This window comes from Myotis lucifugus, unplaced genomic scaffold (genome assembly GCF_000147115.1).
Source record: "Myotis lucifugus unplaced genomic scaffold, Myoluc2.0 scaffold_1980, whole genome shotgun sequence".
Taxonomy (NCBI): domain Eukaryota; kingdom Metazoa; phylum Chordata; class Mammalia; order Chiroptera; family Vespertilionidae; genus Myotis; species Myotis lucifugus.
In genome coordinates, this window is record NW_005873028.1 from 1 (window position 1) to 18285 (window position 18285).

Sequence of the window (18285 nt, forward strand, 5' to 3'; positions counted from 1 at the left end):
GGTGCCCCGGCCCCCTGGAGGTACCGTCAGGCCTCTTGGGAACACAGGTTCTCGCGGAAAAGACCCGCAGGGCCTCTCGTCGGGGGGGGGGGGGGGGCCGGACCCCAAGGCTGACCCAGGCCCAGGAGCTGAAGGCCCAGGGGACAGGGGCCCCCAGGGGGCAGGCGGCTGCAGCCCCGGGGGACGTCCTGCTCCGAGGAGCAAAGGCTGAGCGTGACCCTGAAAGCAGTTTAGGGTGCCACGTGGGGGGCCCTGCCACCCTGTGCAGGTCCCCAGGGTGGAGAGACCCTCACAAAAGGGACAGCTGTGGCCCCCACGACACCCAGTGTGCACACCTGTTGGGTCGCCGTGTGGCTGTGGAGGAGGGAGTGGCCCCCAAATTCCCAGACAACGGGGAGGGGGGGGGCGGTTGGGGAGGGAGGAACGAGACTCCCTGCTTATTTGTCACCTGGGAAGCTGGGGGGAAGGCGCGTGGCCCGAGTGGGTGACACGGATCACGTTGGGGCCCTGAGCCCCAGGCCCGCCCTCCATCCAGCTCTGGGGTCTCGGCTTTGGGGTGTGCGATGGGGGCCCGCAGGGCGGTCGAGCAGGTACTCGAGTATAGGTCCGGGAGGAACCAAACCGCCCCTTCTCCTGACGCTCACACACGCACAGCTCAGGCGGGTGCCCACCCGTGAGCAGGAGTGGACACACACCGTGGCCCCCACCCCTCCCGGGAGCGGGAACCCATCCCGGCTCAGCTGCCCCGTCTGTCTGTCTGTCTGTCTGTCCAGACAGAAGCCTCGCCCATCTGTTCTTCCGAAACCACTCCAGCTCTCGGTTCTCCTTCCTCACTTTCAGTTCCTCTTTTTCTATTATTGTTCCCAACCTTCTGGCCCTTTAATACAGCTCCTCATGTTGGGACCCAACCATAACATTATTCTCGTTGCTACTTCATCACTGTCATGTTGCTCCTGTGATGAATCGTCACGTAAATATCTGATATGCAGGATGGTCTTAGGCGACCCCTGTGAAAGGGTCGTTCGACCGCCAAAGGGGTCGCGGCCCACAGGTTGAGAACCGCTGCTCTAGATGTTGAAACATGAGCAACTCCCCAAGAGATGTTTCACTTACTTTCCCTTCTCCCCACGGGCCGCCGGGGCCACCCCGCCCAACGCCGGGCTCATAGGCCGGAGCAGGACAGCTGAACGCTTGTACCTCCCTCTGCGGGGTTCCCACAGGGCTGCACGCTGCCCCCAGCCCAGCCCCGACCCCAGGGAACAGCCCGGGGGGACCTGCACCCGCCGCTAACAGGGCTCCACTCGGCGTGGGAATGGGCAGCTGGACTTTCTTCCAACCAAGCGCACAGGCTGCTGCCCCCGGAGCGCTGGGCGCAGGAGCCACGGGGACAAACACAGGCTCTGCGTCACTGCTGGACCTCACGGCCGGGGCCCACCCCACCGGAACCCAGGACCCAGGGCCACACCTCCCCCGGAACCCGGGACCCAGGGCCACACCTCCCCCGGAACCCGGGACCCAGGGCCCCACCCCACCCGGAACCCGGGACCCAGGGCCCCACCAGCAGACACAGAGGGACAGCCAGGGCCCCAGCTCGTCTCTGTCCCCCCGGCCTCAGTGGGAAGGGGAAGGCGGGGTGGCCATGGTCGTTGGCCAGGGACCAGCCCAGGGACACACACAAAGGCCACGGGTGTGTCGACGCTCCCCAACTGTTCCACACGCACACCTCGCCTGATTGTTAACAAACGTGGAGCCGACACCTTTACACACCGCTTCTGCACACGCGTGAACAGCGAATGCTACTCAGACCGTGCTGAAGCGCTAGTCACTACCCAGGGCACCACGCACCTCTTCAGCAACGATGGTCTGAAAACTTTCATTTTTTTATTATTATATTTTTTAAATATATTGATTCTAGAGAGGAAAGGAGAGGAAGAGAAACATCAATGATGAGAATCATTGATCGGCTGCCTCCTGCACGCCCCCTACTGGGGATTGAGCCCGCAACCCAGGCCCGTGCCCTTGGCAGTAATCGAACCCGGCCCGGGACCCTTCAGTCCGCAGGCCGACGCTCTATCCATCGAGCCAAACCAGCCAGGGCTGAAAAGTTACCTTTTGAAAGAACTGCCTGTTGGTACCAATGTGAACGCACGCCCGGTGCGGTAGGCACCCTGAACCGAAGGCAATTATGTGCACTGTCCGGGGTGGGGCAAAAGTAGCTTTACAGCTGTGAGCAGCGGAAGTTTCTTCTTATTTACTAGAGGCCCAGCACACATCACGCGAGACCCAGACCCGCCATGCCGGGGGCGGGTGGGGGGGGGGGGGGACGAAGGACCCAGAAACCCGCCGCACCGCCAGACCCATAAACACACCTTCTGGCGACCGGTCGTTTGGCCGTTCCAGCCACTGGCCTTTTATAATACAGATGGTACCGTTTCCCATACGAACACTTGTAAACCGTTCGCCCCACCCTGTGTAGCAAGGAAACAGTAAGAAGACATCACTTGTGAACAGCTGAGCCTTTAACCGAATGGCAGCAGGAATGAGATGGAGGTGAGAAGCCGAGCCTGTTATAGTCTAAACGCAGCCTCGACGTCAGCAATGCACCTCCCCGGCCTTCAAGTCTGTTCCTTCCGTTTGACGGAGTCACCGGTTCAAGGAAGAGGCTGAACCCTACGAATTCTAGGTCCCGGGGAGACTCACATGTGCTGGTGAGTTTAACGAAGACGAGAAGTGCAGATAGTCAGAAATAAAGACCTGGGTTTAAAAATGTATGTATTAGAACAAAATGGCTCACCGGGGCCGGTTTGGCTCGGTGGATGGAGCGTCGGCCTGCGGACCGAAAGGTCCCAGGTTCGATTCCGGTCGGGGGCATGTGCCTGGGTTGCGGGCACATCCCCAGTGGGAGATGTGCAGGAGGCAGCTGATCGATGTTTCTCTCTCATCGATGTTTCTAACTCTCTATCTCTCTCCCTTCCTCTCTGTAGAAGATCAGTGGAATGTATTTAAAAAAAAAAAAAAAATAGAACAAAATGGCTCAAAAAACGTTAACTATGTATGTTGACAGATGTTAAGAGTTCCTGACCGTTTCACAATCTGTTTTCAGTATCAAATCACGCTGTGCACCTGACACTCGCATGTCACTACCTCACAAAATGGCTTTAATATGAATCTCACTTCAACTTCTGGTAACACGTTAGGACCATCTCGCCTGTATTTAACTCCAGTTGCTCTGTCGCACGAGTTGCTCTGGAGTCACATTCGGAATGACCGTCAGCCCCGGGAGGCGTGGCCCGGCTGGCTGGGCGTTGTCTGTGCACCAAAAGGTTGCCAGCTCCATCCCTGATCAGGGCACAGGCCCGGGTTGTTAAGACTCCATCCCTGGTAGGGGGCCTGCAGGACGCAGCTGGTGGATGCTCTCACATCCATCAATCCCTCCCTCCTTCCCTCTAAAAAAAAAAATCAAAAAAAAAGGATGACTAAATTAAAAAAATACTTCACAGATGTTATGTCCAGGGAAGACACTGCCTTCTTTAGCATCCGCGGGAAACCTCTCCGTGTTCTGCTCTTACACTATAAGTGGTTGTGGGGGGGCTTGGTGAACAACGAAAAACCCAGGATTTCGGGCATCGTGAACGTGGGCAACACCCTAACCCAGTGGTCGGCAAACTCATTCGTCAACAGAGCCAAATGTCAACAGTACGACGATTGACATTTCTTTTGAGAGCCAAATTTTTTAAACTTAAACTATATAGGTGGGTACATTGTTATTCACTTAATGAGGGTGCTCTTAAGCTGGCCTTTGCTAAAAACGTCCTCAATCTGATTGAGGTGCGTTCGCTGAGGTCGACCCCTTCCAACTCTCCCATCCACACTCGTCTTATATGCTTGTTTCAGATAGACAGGTGTGGATGGGCGAGTTGGAAGGGGTCGACCTCAGCGAACGTACCTCAAAACAATGTACCTCCCCCGCGCTGCATCTCCCGTCGCCCGACTGACCAACACCCCCCACTTCTTCTAACGCCACTTCTTCAAAATAGACTCGCCCAGGCCGAAAACCGACTTCTGCGCATGGGCCACCAAGTTTCAATCGCACTGTACGTGCGCACCCACACGTGGTATTTTGTGGAAGAGCCACACGCAAGGGGCCAAAGAGCCGCATGTGGCTCGCGAGCGGCGGTTTGCCGACCACAGCCCTAAACAATGATGGACAGCAAGCTGTCACTCAGGTGAAAATCCCTCAATGCTCAGAATGAGTGACAGTTTAGGAAAAACACAGCCACAGCCGCGTGAATCTCTGACCTCTGAGCCGGAACTCGACAGAACGGGACAGGGAACCGCCAGAGCGGCTGCGGGTCAGGGCAGGCGCCGGAGCCACGCGTCTCGTCCCCGAGGCCAGGCAGGAAGACCCCCGCCTGAGACCAGTCTCCACACGAGGGGAACACAGACACAAAGGGTGTGTAACGCAGCCACACAAGCACGCCGCTCTTTGAAATTTAAAGAAAAATTTATTGAAGATCTGAAAAACAATTCCTAAAAGACTGGCTGTCCCGGAAAACCGCAGCTACACAACGCGTGGCGTCTATTGTGGGCAGACGTGCATCAGACACAAACACAAAACCGTGAACAAGCCGCCATCTCAGCATCTGAGCAAAGACCAAGGCCCAGGGCACCGCGGGCGCGACTTGCAGAGAAGCTCGTACTGTCAGCACCAGTAAAAACAAAGGAGCACAGACGGACGGACGGGGTTATGTACACGGGGTGAACCTTTGGCACTGGGGACAGCGTTTGTCATCGAGCAGAAACACGTTATAAAAGTGCGTCGTGTCAAAGGAGGAGGAACACCGGCATTAAAGCAGCTTCGCCCACTAGGCACAGAAGACTCTACAGTCCGCCTCTCCGTGGTCTGTCGATACACTGGTAGCGACTTTCAAAGGAAAAAGGAAAAAGGAAAAGGAAAAAGGAGCTGGAACCCCTTTTATTTTCTCTGTTTAAAATCCAACAGAAAACAAACACCGATTCAGTTATACACGGACATGTTCAAGGTCAGCATTTGTACAGGAGGATAAGGACGGGGGGCTGCAGACCCCGCGGGGGGCCTCACACGGCCTTCCGGTGGTACTCGGGGGGGGCCACCTCGTAGTCGCTGGCGCTGAACAACGTCGCCGAGTTCTTCGCCAGGTACCTGCGAACAGAGGTCACCCGTCACACAGGAGGTCCTGACCCAAATCGCTTCTCCCTTGTTATAGAAACGAGCCACCAAAACACTTGTGAACACCTACCGCACAGTAACACCACAGAATTACAGCACACGTAGTGTGAGATCCCAAGGAGAAAGAAGAAAGCCCTGAATTCTCCCCCATTTCCAATCGGCGAGAAGCGTTACCTTCAGAAAACCAACTTGAGTTTGGACTGTTTCTTTTAAGCAACTGTTGGTGTTATCTCCAAGAATAACATTTTGGCGTTTTCTTAGCTCCTTAAGACTATTTAAAGCTACTTCCATTCCCAGGCTCACATGGCAGCCTTAAATTCTTTTATTATAAAACAGACGGTGTTAAGAAAATTCAAATACAGAAATGTGTGAAGGAGCAATAGAAAACGTCACCCTTTCTTCCCAGCACCACACCAAGAAATAATCCACTGTCAAGCTGAACCAGACTTCCCCAGGTGTTTGGAAAGATTGAAAATGTTGCTCTACCCGGTGTGGCTCAGTGGACAGAGCGTCGGCCTGTGGACTGAAGGGTCCCGGGTTCGATTCTGGTCAAGGGCATGTACCTTGGTTGCGGGCACATCCCCAGTGGGGGGTGTGCAGGAGGCAGCTGATCGGTGTTTCTCTCTCATCGATGTTTCTAACTCTATCCCTCTCCCTTCCTCTCTGTAAAAAATCAATAAAATATATTAAAAAAAAAAAAAGATTGAAGATGCGTCTCTACAAATGAGGGGTCACAGCACCCTCTCCATTACAACCTGCTTGGAAATCGTTGTGCATCCAAGTATTTCTATCGGTAAGTTCCCAAAGAGGAAGCATGTGTAAAAACTGAGTATGCACTGCCAAATGCCCCCCAAAACCTGTAGAAATAGACGTCTTCCCCCCAGTTCTTCTATCTTTGTACTCGTAGCGAACCTGACAAGAGCTGTTAACTGTCATCGTGTTGGACATTCTTTGTGCTCCCATGTCTGTGAATTCCCAATGTACTCTCATCACGGCTTTGTTCGCCTTTCCCTATTGCACACTCTTTGTACACTCAGGGCACCAGGTCCTCTATCCTACGGAGCTTCCCATCGCCCGTCACCTTTAAGAGCAGAGTCTTATCACGTAGAATTCTCAGTATTTATAGTCAAATTTATCCATCATTTCCTGTATTATTTTTTAGAAAGGCCATTCTCACTACAGAAATCATAAACATACTGCGCTACATGTTCCCCTTCGCTACCTCATGGTTGAAGTTTTTGATTCACCGTTTTCACGCATGACAGTGCGATCTGAGCTCCATCCCCTCCCAGACCAGCCGGCTGTTGCCGTCACTGCCCCCTCAGCCGAGTAGAGGCCTGAGCGTCTGCACGAATCTGTTCCGTAACCACATCTACTCCGGCGCCACCACCACCATCTTTACTTCCGTTTTACGGTTTAACACCGAGAGCCCGCCCACCACGGAGTCATGTTCAGGGGCTGCGCTCACTCTGGTTTTCACCTCAAGCACCGCTCAGACTTACTTGAGGAAATCGTGCAGGTAATTCAGTAACAAAGCCAGGCTCTTCTCGTCCAGCGGCGTGTAGGCCAGCATCGCTCCGATGCGCACTGTTCAGACAAAGCAATTCCGTCAGAGTTACCTCCACGGGAGCACCACCCGCTTATTCTAATTACGGCAGCAAATGCAACCATCACCAACTCCTTTAAAAACCGTAATTTTAGAAACTTGACTTTTAAACTGATAGTAATTTTAGACAAAAGTTCCAATGGGAGCCGAAACCGGTTTGGCTCAGTGGATGGAGCATCGCCTGCGGACTGAGGGGTCCCGGGTTCGATTCCGGTCAAGGGCATGTGCCTGGGTTGCGGGCACATCCCCAGTGGGAGATGTGCAGGAGGCAGCTGATCGATGTTTCTCTCTCATCGGTGTTTCTGGCTCTCTATCTCTCTCCCTTCCTCTCTGTAAAAATCAATAAAATATATTAAAAAAAAAAAAAAAAAAAAAAACCCAACGGGAATGCAATGTTTTAGAACGTCATTTTGTGTTCCTCCTTGATATCAATGAGGAAAGAAAAGACTATTAAAGGCCCAGAGGGCGTGGCTCAGCGGCCGAGTGCTAACCCAGGACCCAGGTCACGGTTCCATTCCGTCAGGCCACACGCCCGGGTTGCGGGCTCGATCCCCAGGAGGGGGTGTGCCGGAGGCAGCCGATTCATGATGATGTTTCTGATGGATGTTTCTCGCTATCCCTCTCCCTTCCTCTCTCTCTAACTAAAGGCCCAAGGGGAAGAAGTGACATCTGTGTCTGAAAGGCGCGTTACCGAACAGCCTGAGCAGGTGCGGCGCCCCGTACACCTGGGACATGGGCGCGTCGGGGTGGTCGGCGAGGATCTCGGCGTACTGCGGCCGCTCGAACTTGTAGAGCAGCTGCGTGCCCAGCATGACGTTGAAGTACTCCTTGATCCCGGCCACCACCTCGTTCACCGCGTACTCCCTGGCAAACGAGCAGAGACCAGTCACACCCAGACAGCCCATGGAAAGAACTGAGAGGCGGGGACTGATTCATCACCGTGCGGCCAGGGACGAAGGTCAAGGTTAAATAATGAGATGAGGGTCAGGGCAAAATATGTGTATTTACAAATAAAATGAGATGAAATCTCTACTAAACAGATTTCTTTAAAAAGGGATCTAGCGCCCTAACCGGTGTTGCTCAGTGGATAGAGCGTCGGCCTGCGGACGGAAGGGTCCCAGGTTCGATTCCAGTCAAGGGCATGGACCTTGGTTGCGGGAACATCCCCAGTAGGAGATGTGCAGGAGGCAGGTGATCGATGTTTCTCTCTCATCGATGTTTCTAACTCTCTATCCCTCTCCTTTCCTCTCCGTAAAAAATCAATAACATATATATTAAAAAAAGGGGGGGGGGATCTAGCAAGCGCACAGAAAACCAATTCCACAAATAAACCCCTCAGGCTAAAAGTGATTTTTTACCTAAAATTTTACTATCTGCTCTGTAAGAAAAAGCTTGCAGCCAAACCCTTGTGTCAAGCAAGTGAAATTCTATTTTGTTAGTGTTTGATAGTGTTTTTTTTAAAGTAGGTACACATTTCACATAATCGATTCGGAAATAAGACTATTTGAAAACAGATAAAGAACTCTTTGGATCTAGTTCAAACAGGAGTATATTCCTACTTATTATCCGTGTTCCCGCGAGATTTCTTGTAATTCGCATAGTCCTCCAGGATGGAGTCCACGTTCTTCTTGGCAGGAAGATAGAAGAGCTATGAAAACAGAAACACACTTACATACCACACTATCCTTTTTAAAGGAAAATTACACTGGCCAAGCTTTAATGATAAAGAAAATCCCTCAACAGTATCACAAAACAGGAAAAAGCATGTTCACCACAGAAAACATGGCTACTGTGGCCGAGGACATTTAATTTTCCTGAACGTCGATTAAACAGCCAAACGCGGCCAGCGACTGCCATGGACACACGTAACCACCACTGCACGGAGGGCCGTCCGCGTGCCGGGCGCCAGTCCTTGTTCAGCCCGTTATCCACTCTGAGGCAGGTGCCGTTCCACTCCAGGTGGAACTAAAGTACAAACACCTGGAACCTGTGCCACCACAGATGGTCCATGGCAGAGCCAAGGTTCGGTCCTGGCGGTGTAGCCAGACCCACGTCAAGAACTGAATGCAGCCCATGTTGTCCGTGACCCGTGGCTCCGGTCGCACAGCACGCAGGAGTCCGTCCGTCCCCCCCGCCCCTGCCGTATGTCACAGGACACGGGCTCCCTGTCCGAGCCTCTCATCTGGAGCAGCTGTGGGGGTCCCACAGGCACCTCCTCACAAGGCCCCCACTTCCTGTCCACTAGTCCCCAGACCCAGCAAGGGGTCTGGTTCTGGTTCTGGGGAAGGCCACGCACACCTACAGGCGGCGCTGTGCGCTTCCTATGGCGTCTCATTAGGGGGCTCATGTGAGGACAGGAAACAGGCTTGTCTTTACCAGTTTTCAGAACAATTCCTGCGCTAGCAGCTTCCAAAATGAATCCTGTCCACCTTTCTGCATCATTATAAACGCACTTTTATGTACTTTGTTCTATTCTTCACACTCTCTCTGAATGACAGCGTTCACCAGTGACACCTCCAAAGCTCTGGTCCACACACCTTTCTCCTTTGACAGCGGTTTTGTTTTTCCACAACAGAAAGAACACACGCCCGTTATAACCAGAGGAGCTTCCCCGTTACCTGTTTCTGGCGGGTAATTAAGTCCCAGTCATCAACCAGCCATGGTTTCAGCTCCTCAGGAATCTTCACTTTGACTTCAACTCTGTTCATGAATGTTTCCTCCTGAAAGGACAGGGAAAGGTACTCTGAAATGTCCTCTCTGGCGTTTGTTCTCCACCCGGAGAGGCACCGGGTGTAAATCTTTCCGGGGCTCAGAGGCCGCCTCCCTGTCTTTTCAGAGTCAGAATGAAAAGACCATAAAGCAGCCGCTGGGAGCCAGGAATCTTCTCCTGATAGAAAAGCAGTTGACTCGGTGCCAGTTCCCGTGAAGGGAACAGTCCCTTAGCCGTTCCCTTCTCTTCTGTGAGATCACCTCCCAGGGCTCATTCGCTGAGCTGTTAGTGTTTCCGTATTTGTGATATTCAATGACCATCCCAAACACAACTAACGAGAAGTTACATCATCAAGTTAAGTGCACTGACGGCCAATGACGTCTTCAGTGACTCCTCGAGGTGCCTGATTTGCAGAGCACACCCTGTGTGAGTACATCACTGCCATGGAACCTCAGCGTCAGACATGCAAACTGTGTCAGTTAGAAGTAACATCCCCGCTGCCCATCTGATGTGACTCCACAGTGGAACTGACCCTCAAACCAGGTCGTGGTTCGGTGCGGGGTCAGGGCACATGCCCAGCTGTGGGATCAATCCCCACTGGGGGGCGTGCAGGAGGCAGCCAAGTGATGATACTCTCTCATCGTTCATGTTTCTGTTTCGCTCTCTCCCCCCCCCCGCTGCTTCGCTGAAAAACATTAAAAAACACTAACCTTGCTTTCAGGGTTATAATTCAAAATTCTGGAAGTTATCCTATATAATAAAAGACTAATATGCAAATCAACCAAACAGTGGAACGACTGGTCACTATGACGTGCACTGACCACCAGGGGGAGTGCTGGTCAGCCAGAAGCTGGGCTCAGGGCAGGTGGACATCCCCCAAGGGTCCCGGACTGCAAGAGGGCGCAGGCCAGGCTGAGGGACACTCCCCGACCACCACCACCAGTGCACGAATGTCGTGCACTGGGCCTCTAGTAAATATAACAAATTGGAAATAAGACTTTTTATCACTTAACAACTCAAAGCTAGCCTTAGCCGGTTTGGCTCAGTGGATAGAGTGTTGGCCTGCGGACTGAAGGGTCCCAGATTCAATTCCGGTCATGGGCATATGCCTGGGTTGCAGGCTCGATCCCCAGTGTGGGGGAGTGTAGGTGGCAGCCGATCAATGATTCTCTCTCATCATTGTTTCTATCTCTCTCTCCCTCTTCTTTCCTCTCTGAAATCAATAAAAATATAGTTTAAAAAAATTAAAAAATTCAAAGCTATTACACACACACAATAGTTTTCTGGGTTTATGGAGTCATCTTGTCACACACTAAGCCATTTAGTGTGACCTAATCAATCTATACTGCAAGTTCTCAATGTCATTAATAAGTTCTCCGACTTTGAGAAAACGACGTAAAATAGAACCAGCTGCACCACAGGCAAATGGATATAAACAAGAGTTAAGTACAAGCCGGTTTGGCTCAGCAGATAGAGCGTCGGCCTGCAGACCGAAGGGTCCCGGGTTTGGGTTCAATTCCGGTCAAGGGCACATGCCCAGGTTGTGGGCTCGGTCCCCAGTAGGGGGCGTGCAGGAGGCAGCCGATCAATGATTCTCTCTCATCATGGATATTTCTCTTTCTCTCCCTCTCCTTCCTCTCTGACATCAAATATATATAAAAAGAGCTCAGTTCCCACAGCATCTCCGCAGCGTTGGACAAGGTGACGTTAATGGAGACCTGATGCACAGACGACACCACAGAAATGTCAATCTTGTGCAGAAACACAAACTCGTCAACGTCGGATAAGCTGGGGGAGGGTATCGAACAAAGACACACCTAGAATTACAAGTAAAACCACACACACCCCCTGTATCCCAACAAGAGGGTTTTCCTTCCAGCAGTGAACCCGGTAGCAGCTCGGAGACTCGGTCCTGACCACCTGACTGCGCTGGCACCGGAGCGGAGACCAGCCACGCGGACCCGCTGCTGAGATGGAGGGGAACTCACGTTTTCCACAGTCGGGTCCACGCGCGCTCTCTTCTTGCGAGGAGGCTGGGGGGTCTCGCTGGTGCTGCCGCCGTCTCCATTCCCAGGTGCTAGAAACACACGAGGGTGAGAGATGTGTAAGTGATTAAAGGACACATTCGTCAGAAAAAGTCTCTCAGGACACACCCTTCTTTTCATTTTCCCGTGACATAGTGTTACCTGAATCTGTTAAAGAATCACATTCCGGGGGGGAAGGACACATATGTAATACCCTTTGTAATACTTTTAGCAATAAAAAAAAAAAGAAAGAATCACATTCCTACCACAAACGTGACCTCTGTGAACATCTACAATGCTGCCTCTACGAGGTATCTTCAGGGTCAGTCATTGAGAAAGAAGATGATGGAAATAACTGCTCTCAGGCTTCTCCAGGGTAAATGAGTGCCAGGTGCACTGGAGCTAGTGTGTCCCTACGGTGCTGATGTTCACACCCGAGGCATCAGTGGGCATGAGCTCACTCTAGGAAAAGCTCTCGCCCGGTCGGTGTGGCTCCGTGGCTGAGCACCGACCTTTGAACCGGGACTGATATTTCTCTCCCTCCCTCCCTCCCTCTCCTTTTCTGAAATCAATAAAAAACTAAAATAATAAGGAAATAAAAATAAATGTTAAAATTATAATTATGTGCTTTCCTAACTTAAATTTAAATCAATTTAAAATTCAATATTGTAAAACTAAAATAATGTTAATTATAATTATGTTAACAAAATATGCTTACTTTTCTGTTTGTTCTTTTTTGTTTTCCTGAAAAGAAAAGGGAGAAAGATAAATAATTATCGCCAGTAAGACTGCCTCTGTTCCAACTCCTTTTTATCAGGGTAAGTTCCTAGGGAAATACGGCCTCGAATGATAAAATCAGGCAGGAATAGTTTCCTGCTCAGACACAGGATTCTTATTGGTGGCTGGTTAAATCCACCTCTCCCCCCACATCGATATTTCTCGTCCCCCCCCCCCCCACCTTTTGCTCTCTCTAAAAGTCCATGGAAAAGAATATTCTCAGGTGAGAATTAAAAAAAGTCACCATATTCCAGCGTCTATGACCCACAAGCCCTAGAGCAGGGTAGCGGCGCCGACAGGATGCTCGCGGACAGAGCCGTGCGCACGGGACACGGGGCCTCGCTTACACTTCCACGCTCTTCTGCTGCAGGCCCGCCGTCTTCTTCCCTGGGGCCGCCCCTCTCATCTTCCCCTCCGCATACTGCTCCCTGCAAAAACAAGCGCAATGCAGTCGTCACAGAGCGAGTCCTTAGATGGAAAAGTCAATTGTGACAGCTTGATTCCATTTTCAAATTTATATTCAAACTAGAGGCCTGGTGCACAAAGATCCGTGCAAGAATAGGCCTTCCTTCCCCTGGCTGCCGGCACAGGTTTCCCTCCGGCACCCGGGCCTTCGCTCTGGCCGCCGCCTCCCACCTTCACCTCCATCTTTGTCGCATTAATTTGCATATTCCCTCTTTATTGGCTGTTGGTGTCATCTTTGTCAGAGTGACGGTTAATTTGCATATTCCCGGTTTATTAGATAGGATGGCAGTCCCAGGTCTATACATACATACATATTCTGATAGTTCCTCACAAGTTGGACAGATGATATATTTACAAAAATGAAACCACTCAAGAAGAGTGTATCTACCAAAATTAAAGCAAATGTAGAATAGTAGAAGGTGATTATAATAGATTGTAATACATAATTGAAAATTCCATTTGTTTTGGAATTCACTAATCCCAATGCTTTATTTGGTCACTTTTATTTCAATTTTGAAATACGTTTCAGCTTTGAAATGAAGAGAAAACAATGACCCTACAGACCGCCCAGTCTCCTGGGTTCCTTTTCCCATGTGCTCCTACCGCTGCAGGAGAGCGGGGTGCCCCTCTCCTTGATTACCCCACACACAACTGCACCTTCCTGAGCCCACAAGCGCAGGTGACCGTGAGCTTGCCACCCACAGGAACTCCTGTAACATCCTGTTTCCCACCTGCCCCTAAGGACGGCTCGGGAACTCACAGCTGTGCTCCCTGTTTTCCCAGGAGAGGCTTCTCGGCTGCGTGAGGTCAAAGCCGTCACCCAGCACCTGACAGGCGCCAGGAATGTCTCAGAGCCAGGCCGCCGGCGTGGTTTCTACCATTCACTCCATTTCCAAAGATTAACCTACAGGCCCATCTCCTTATACTCGTGCTGCGACCAGACTTACTGATTGGCCTTCTGGAGCTCCCGCTGCTTCTGCAGGTTGGTGTCCACGTACTTGAGCACTCTGCTCTCCGGGACCCACTCATCCCAACTGGAAGAGAGAGAAGGGAAACGTCACTCAAAAGCATCTTCACCTTCACTCAGACTCTCCTCAATGACTTTTCAGAAATTACGGGACAAGACTTGGATGAACTAGAACTAAAGCGAAAATCTCTCTTCTGTAAAGAAGTAAACTTCCTATTCTCAAAAGCAACACTCCACCTCTAAACTGCCAGAGTTTGCCCTGGCTGGTGTGGCTCAGTGGATAGAGTGTTGCCCTGCAGACCGAAGGGTCCCGAGTTCGATTCCACTCAAGGGCACATTCCCTGGGTGGCAGGCTCGATCCCCAGTGGGGGGCGTGCAGGAGGCAGCCAATCAATGATTCTTTCTCATCACTGATGTTTCTATCTTTCTCTCTCCCTCTCCCTTCCTCTATGAAATCAATAAAAATATATTTTAAAAAAATAATAAACTGCCAGAGTTCAAAACCAAATTATTCAAATCATTTTTTCAAAACAGCATATGAGTCTGGCATGTAACGGAGTCTGACATGTGCGAGTGTGTTGAGCGCGCCTGGGCCTCACAGCACGTCTGATACGGAAGCAGAGCACAGAGGAGTCTCAGTCACCAGGTGGCATGTCCCTAAGCAATTATCCTTACAGAACGGAGATACCGTCACCAACTGTCATTTCAAAAAAGGAGGAGCCCAGAGGCCACCGGCCGACTTTGTAAAGAACTAACAGTAAGCGGCCCCTTGGCTGGAACAGTGAAGTCACAGAATTCTGTGCCTCAGCTCTGTCGCCTTCAAATGGGGACACAGTCCCCACACCGCCGCGGGCCAACACCTGAGAGTTTCACACACAAAAATAAACACTCGAGCTATGTCAGGAACGTACAATACTCATGACCACATCGATGGGCTGGGCCAACACTGTAAATCAAAGCATCACAGATCATGGTTTATCAGACGACCTCCTCCTGAACCTTCACTCACCAAGGAATATACTGACTTCCAGGCATAGCTGAAAAGAGGCTTCTAAACATCAAAAGGTAGATCCACCCCCTCTGCTGAAACAGCTGACTGCTAAGGCGTTCTGGCCGTTAGAAAAAAGCTCCTTCAAAATAGGATTCCTGCCCTGGCCGGTGTGCTCAGTGGTTAGAGCGTTATTCCACGCACCAAAGGGCCGCGGGTCAATCCCTGGTCTGGGTGTGTGCGTGAGGCAATGAACAGATGTCCCCCCCGCCCCCAACCTTCCTCTCTCTCTCGAATCAATGAAAAACATATCCTCAGGTGTTTAAGATGGTTAAAAAAAATCAACAAAAAACCCATGATTTCTGACCCGGCCGGGAACAGCACAGGGGGTCACAGTGAGACGCTCACGCACTGAGCCAGGCCGGCCGGGTCTGCCGGGTTCTGTCCGCGGGGACATGAAGCCGGCTCCTCCCTGGGGGGCGTGCTATCGCGGGCCCAGTGCCTCGTTCCTCCTCCGAGGGAGCTCCTCTGCCAAGGCTTCCCGCCAGCGCCTTCCCCCTCTGACCTCTGGTGAAGACGGCCGGAGGAGCATAAATCAAACAACCCTCCACACGATTCCTAGAAGAAACTGTAAAACATGCATTTACCTAGAGGTCAGGAGGGGGTGGTGGACTGAGGGAGCTCCTTCAGGAACAGGAAAAGGGGCTACAATATCCTCCCGTGTCCTCCAAGTGTGTTCAGAGCGCCTGGGCCTCCCGGCTCCTCTGATGCAGAAGCACAGCAGAGTCTCAGTCACCAGCGCACAACCAGCTGACGCTTACGATTCAGGTACAACTGCTAACTTACTTCAAGGCCTGGGTACACGTTCTAATAAGGTTTCTGACAATTTAGAAAGATCTTACCTACTGAGCCTTTAAAGGCCATGTACAAATATACGCAAGTTTAAGAAAATTCCAATTTGGGGATTGAGCTTGAGTTGTAAATTGTTCTAAAAGTAAGATATCCTACAAACCACTTTTGAAATGAGGATTTTACTTACATATCTACGTATAGCTACTCTAATTCTCTCCCAAAGGGAACTGGCTGACTGACTTACCGCAAAGTTCATTCAGAACCTTGCAAACCCTTCCCCCCGACATAGAAACACGTCGAATGAGCACCTTGGGCCTGGCCAGGGAGCTCTGCTGCCTAGAGCCTCCCCGATACCCCAAGGTCCGGGTTCGATCCCTGGTCAGGGCACATACAAGAGTCAACCAGTGAGTGCATCAATAAGGGGAACCACGAATCAATGTTTCTCTTTTTCTCTCTCCCCTCCCTAAAAGTTAACCATTTTTTTAATTTAAAAAAAAAGGACTTTGATCTAAAGAACACAGTCATCTCAGAGTTCCTTTGTCTGCCAGGAGCTGACACCCTCGCTGAGCCACAGGGAAATGAGAGGACGTGTTTTGCTGTGAGGAACATAGATCACTCGTTATTAAGGTTGTAGCTAAAGGGCAAATACTCAGAAATTGTGTGTGTAGATAAGTCAAGAGACTGAAGGAGGTTCCTACAGGCAGCTCGGGAGGAAGCCACAGCCACGGGGAGGCTGGCCCTGCGCACGCAGCACCTGACGCCGGGCCCCGGAAGAGCCCCCCTAAGATGGGTTCCTTCATGCTTCCCTAAACACTAAGAATGATCACTTTCAAAATTACATCAACTGACCTACAAACCAAATCAAACACAGAACACACCTTGATATGTTAATATTCCTCAGAATATCTACAAAGGTATTAATAAAGACCTCTAATATTTATTGCCATTTTTCTTCTATTTCAAGGAACCAATTAATATTTGATATAAAATTAGCTGAAAATTAGACTATAACATTACAAAGGAAAAAGTGTTCTTAATATATTTTGAAGCAGTGAAATGAGAAACTATAAGAATTTGGTATTTTCACAATTTCTTACTATAAACACCACTTAAAACCCATCTTTAAGCTGTACAAATCTACACATAGTTTTATGCAAAATATCTCTTACACATGAAAGAGTTAAGCTCAAAGCTATGTCCACAGCTCATGGTCCTGGGTTACTATTACCTGCCTATCACTGTTAGAACTATTCCCATTATCATTAACTGGGGGATTCCTAAGTTGTCAGAATGTGCTTCTAGATTCCCGCCTTTCTACAATTACACTCACGGAAGAGGAGTGAAGGGTCTGTTGTTTGTTTTGCTGTGTTTTCTCTTTTTAGCTAAAAGCATTTGTGGAGCCCTGGCCGGTTTGGCTCAGTGGATAGAGCATTGGCCTGCGGACTGAAGGGTCCCAGGTTCGATTCCGGTCAAGGGCACATGCCTGGATTGTGGGCTTGATCCCCAGAAGGGGGCATGCAGGAGGCAGCCAATCAATGATTCTCTCTCATCATTGATGTTTCTCTCTCTCTCCCTCTCTCCCTTCCTCTCTAAAATCAATAAAGATATGTTTAAAGATAAATAAATGAAAGCGTTTGTGGAAAACGTTTCTCACTGATCTAACTCCTGGGTCGGTCACTGGAGAGGGAACTGTGGGAAACAAGACCACAGAGCGAGCCTCCCCCCAGCAAGAGCCCCGGCCAGTCGGGGGGACCCAGGTACCACGCACGGCTCAGGCACACGGAGCAGGAGCAGCTGCTAGAGAGCAACTCCGGGAGAACTGCACTTTCTGGCAGCGCATCTTTGAGGATAAAATGCCCTGACTAACTAAAGTAACTGACAACCTCTCACAGTAAAAGCCACCAGCACCACCAGGCGTAAATCCTGAGACGTGGTGTCTGTGGCCCCAGGTGAAGGGCTGTCCCTGAGAGACACTCGCTGGACATTCTAGAACGGGTTCAATCTATGCACCGTCCACTCCCAGGAACACACCAACACACCACAGCTTAAAAAGATGCTCTCGCCCTGGCCGGTGTCGCTCAGTGGATAGAGCATCGGCCTGCAGACTGAAGGGTCCCGGGTTCGATTCCAGTCAAGGGCACATGCCCTGGCTGCTGGCTCGATCCCCAGAAGGGGGCGTGCAGGAGGCAACGGATCAACGATTCTCTCTCATCATTAAGGTTTCTATCTCTCTCTCCCTTCCTCTCTGAAATCAATAAAAATATCTTAAAAAAAAAAAATACTAACTTTCAAGGTGGAAAGCTAAGTCCTGTAATTAAATTCCTGTGTCTGTATTAGACCATGTGGTAAAAATGGAAATACATGAAATCACATTCTGTCAACCTAAGTTGGTCATTACTTCGAGATCAAACAACCTTTATCCTTTTCCCTTTTCTAGGTAGAAAAATGCAACTCACTTTGACTATAACTGCTGGACATAACATACATAGTGACTGAGTTTGTGCTAAGGGCAAAATATATATATATCAAACTATCCTAAAATATCCCAAAATGTGAGGGGGGAGTTGTGGGGGAGGGGAGGGTTGTAGGGTGGAGGGATTGAGCAAAAAAAGAAAAAAAGAGAAACTCGTGGACAACAGTGTGGTGACTGGGGGGGGGGGGGGGGGGTTTTAAAGTGGAAAAAGGCA

General features: G+C 50.6%; 1 protein-coding gene and 1 long non-coding RNA gene across 5 annotated transcripts in view; one reads left to right on the forward strand and one right to left on the reverse strand.

The window, feature by feature from the left end:
* The first annotated feature begins 2347 nt into the window (after window positions 1-2347).
* Window positions 2348-7844, forward strand: LOC111824524. The gene is made up of 2 exons (XR_002827619.1): window positions 2348-2708; window positions 7463-7844. It is a non-coding gene; the product is annotated as an uncharacterized LOC111824524 (long non-coding RNA).
* MORF4L1 (mortality factor 4 like 1) overlaps window positions 4486-18285 on the reverse strand; it is a 17072-nt gene continuing 3272 nt past the window's right edge. The window contains exons 3-12 of one of the 4 annotated variants that reach the window (XM_006108259.3): window positions 15394-15510; window positions 13739-13825; window positions 12674-12754; window positions 12268-12293; window positions 11514-11602; window positions 9434-9535; window positions 8375-8463; window positions 7507-7679; window positions 6712-6796; window positions 4486-5182 (exon numbers count right to left, since the gene is read on the reverse strand). In XM_006108259.3, coding sequence (XP_006108321.3) covers window positions 5098-5182; window positions 6712-6796; window positions 7507-7679; window positions 8375-8463; window positions 9434-9535; window positions 11514-11602; window positions 12268-12293; window positions 12674-12732 — 708 coding nt within the window. In that variant the 5' untranslated portion in view covers window positions 12733-12754; window positions 13739-13825; window positions 15394-15510 and the 3' untranslated portion in view covers window positions 4486-5097. Of the gene's footprint in view, window positions 5237-6711; window positions 6797-7506; window positions 7680-8374; window positions 8464-9433; window positions 9536-11513; window positions 11603-12267; window positions 12294-12673; window positions 12755-13738; window positions 13826-15393; window positions 15526-18285 lie in introns of those variants that run through there. The other 3 variants (XM_023748868.1, XM_023748866.1, XM_023748869.1) reach the window with 3 other exon arrangements.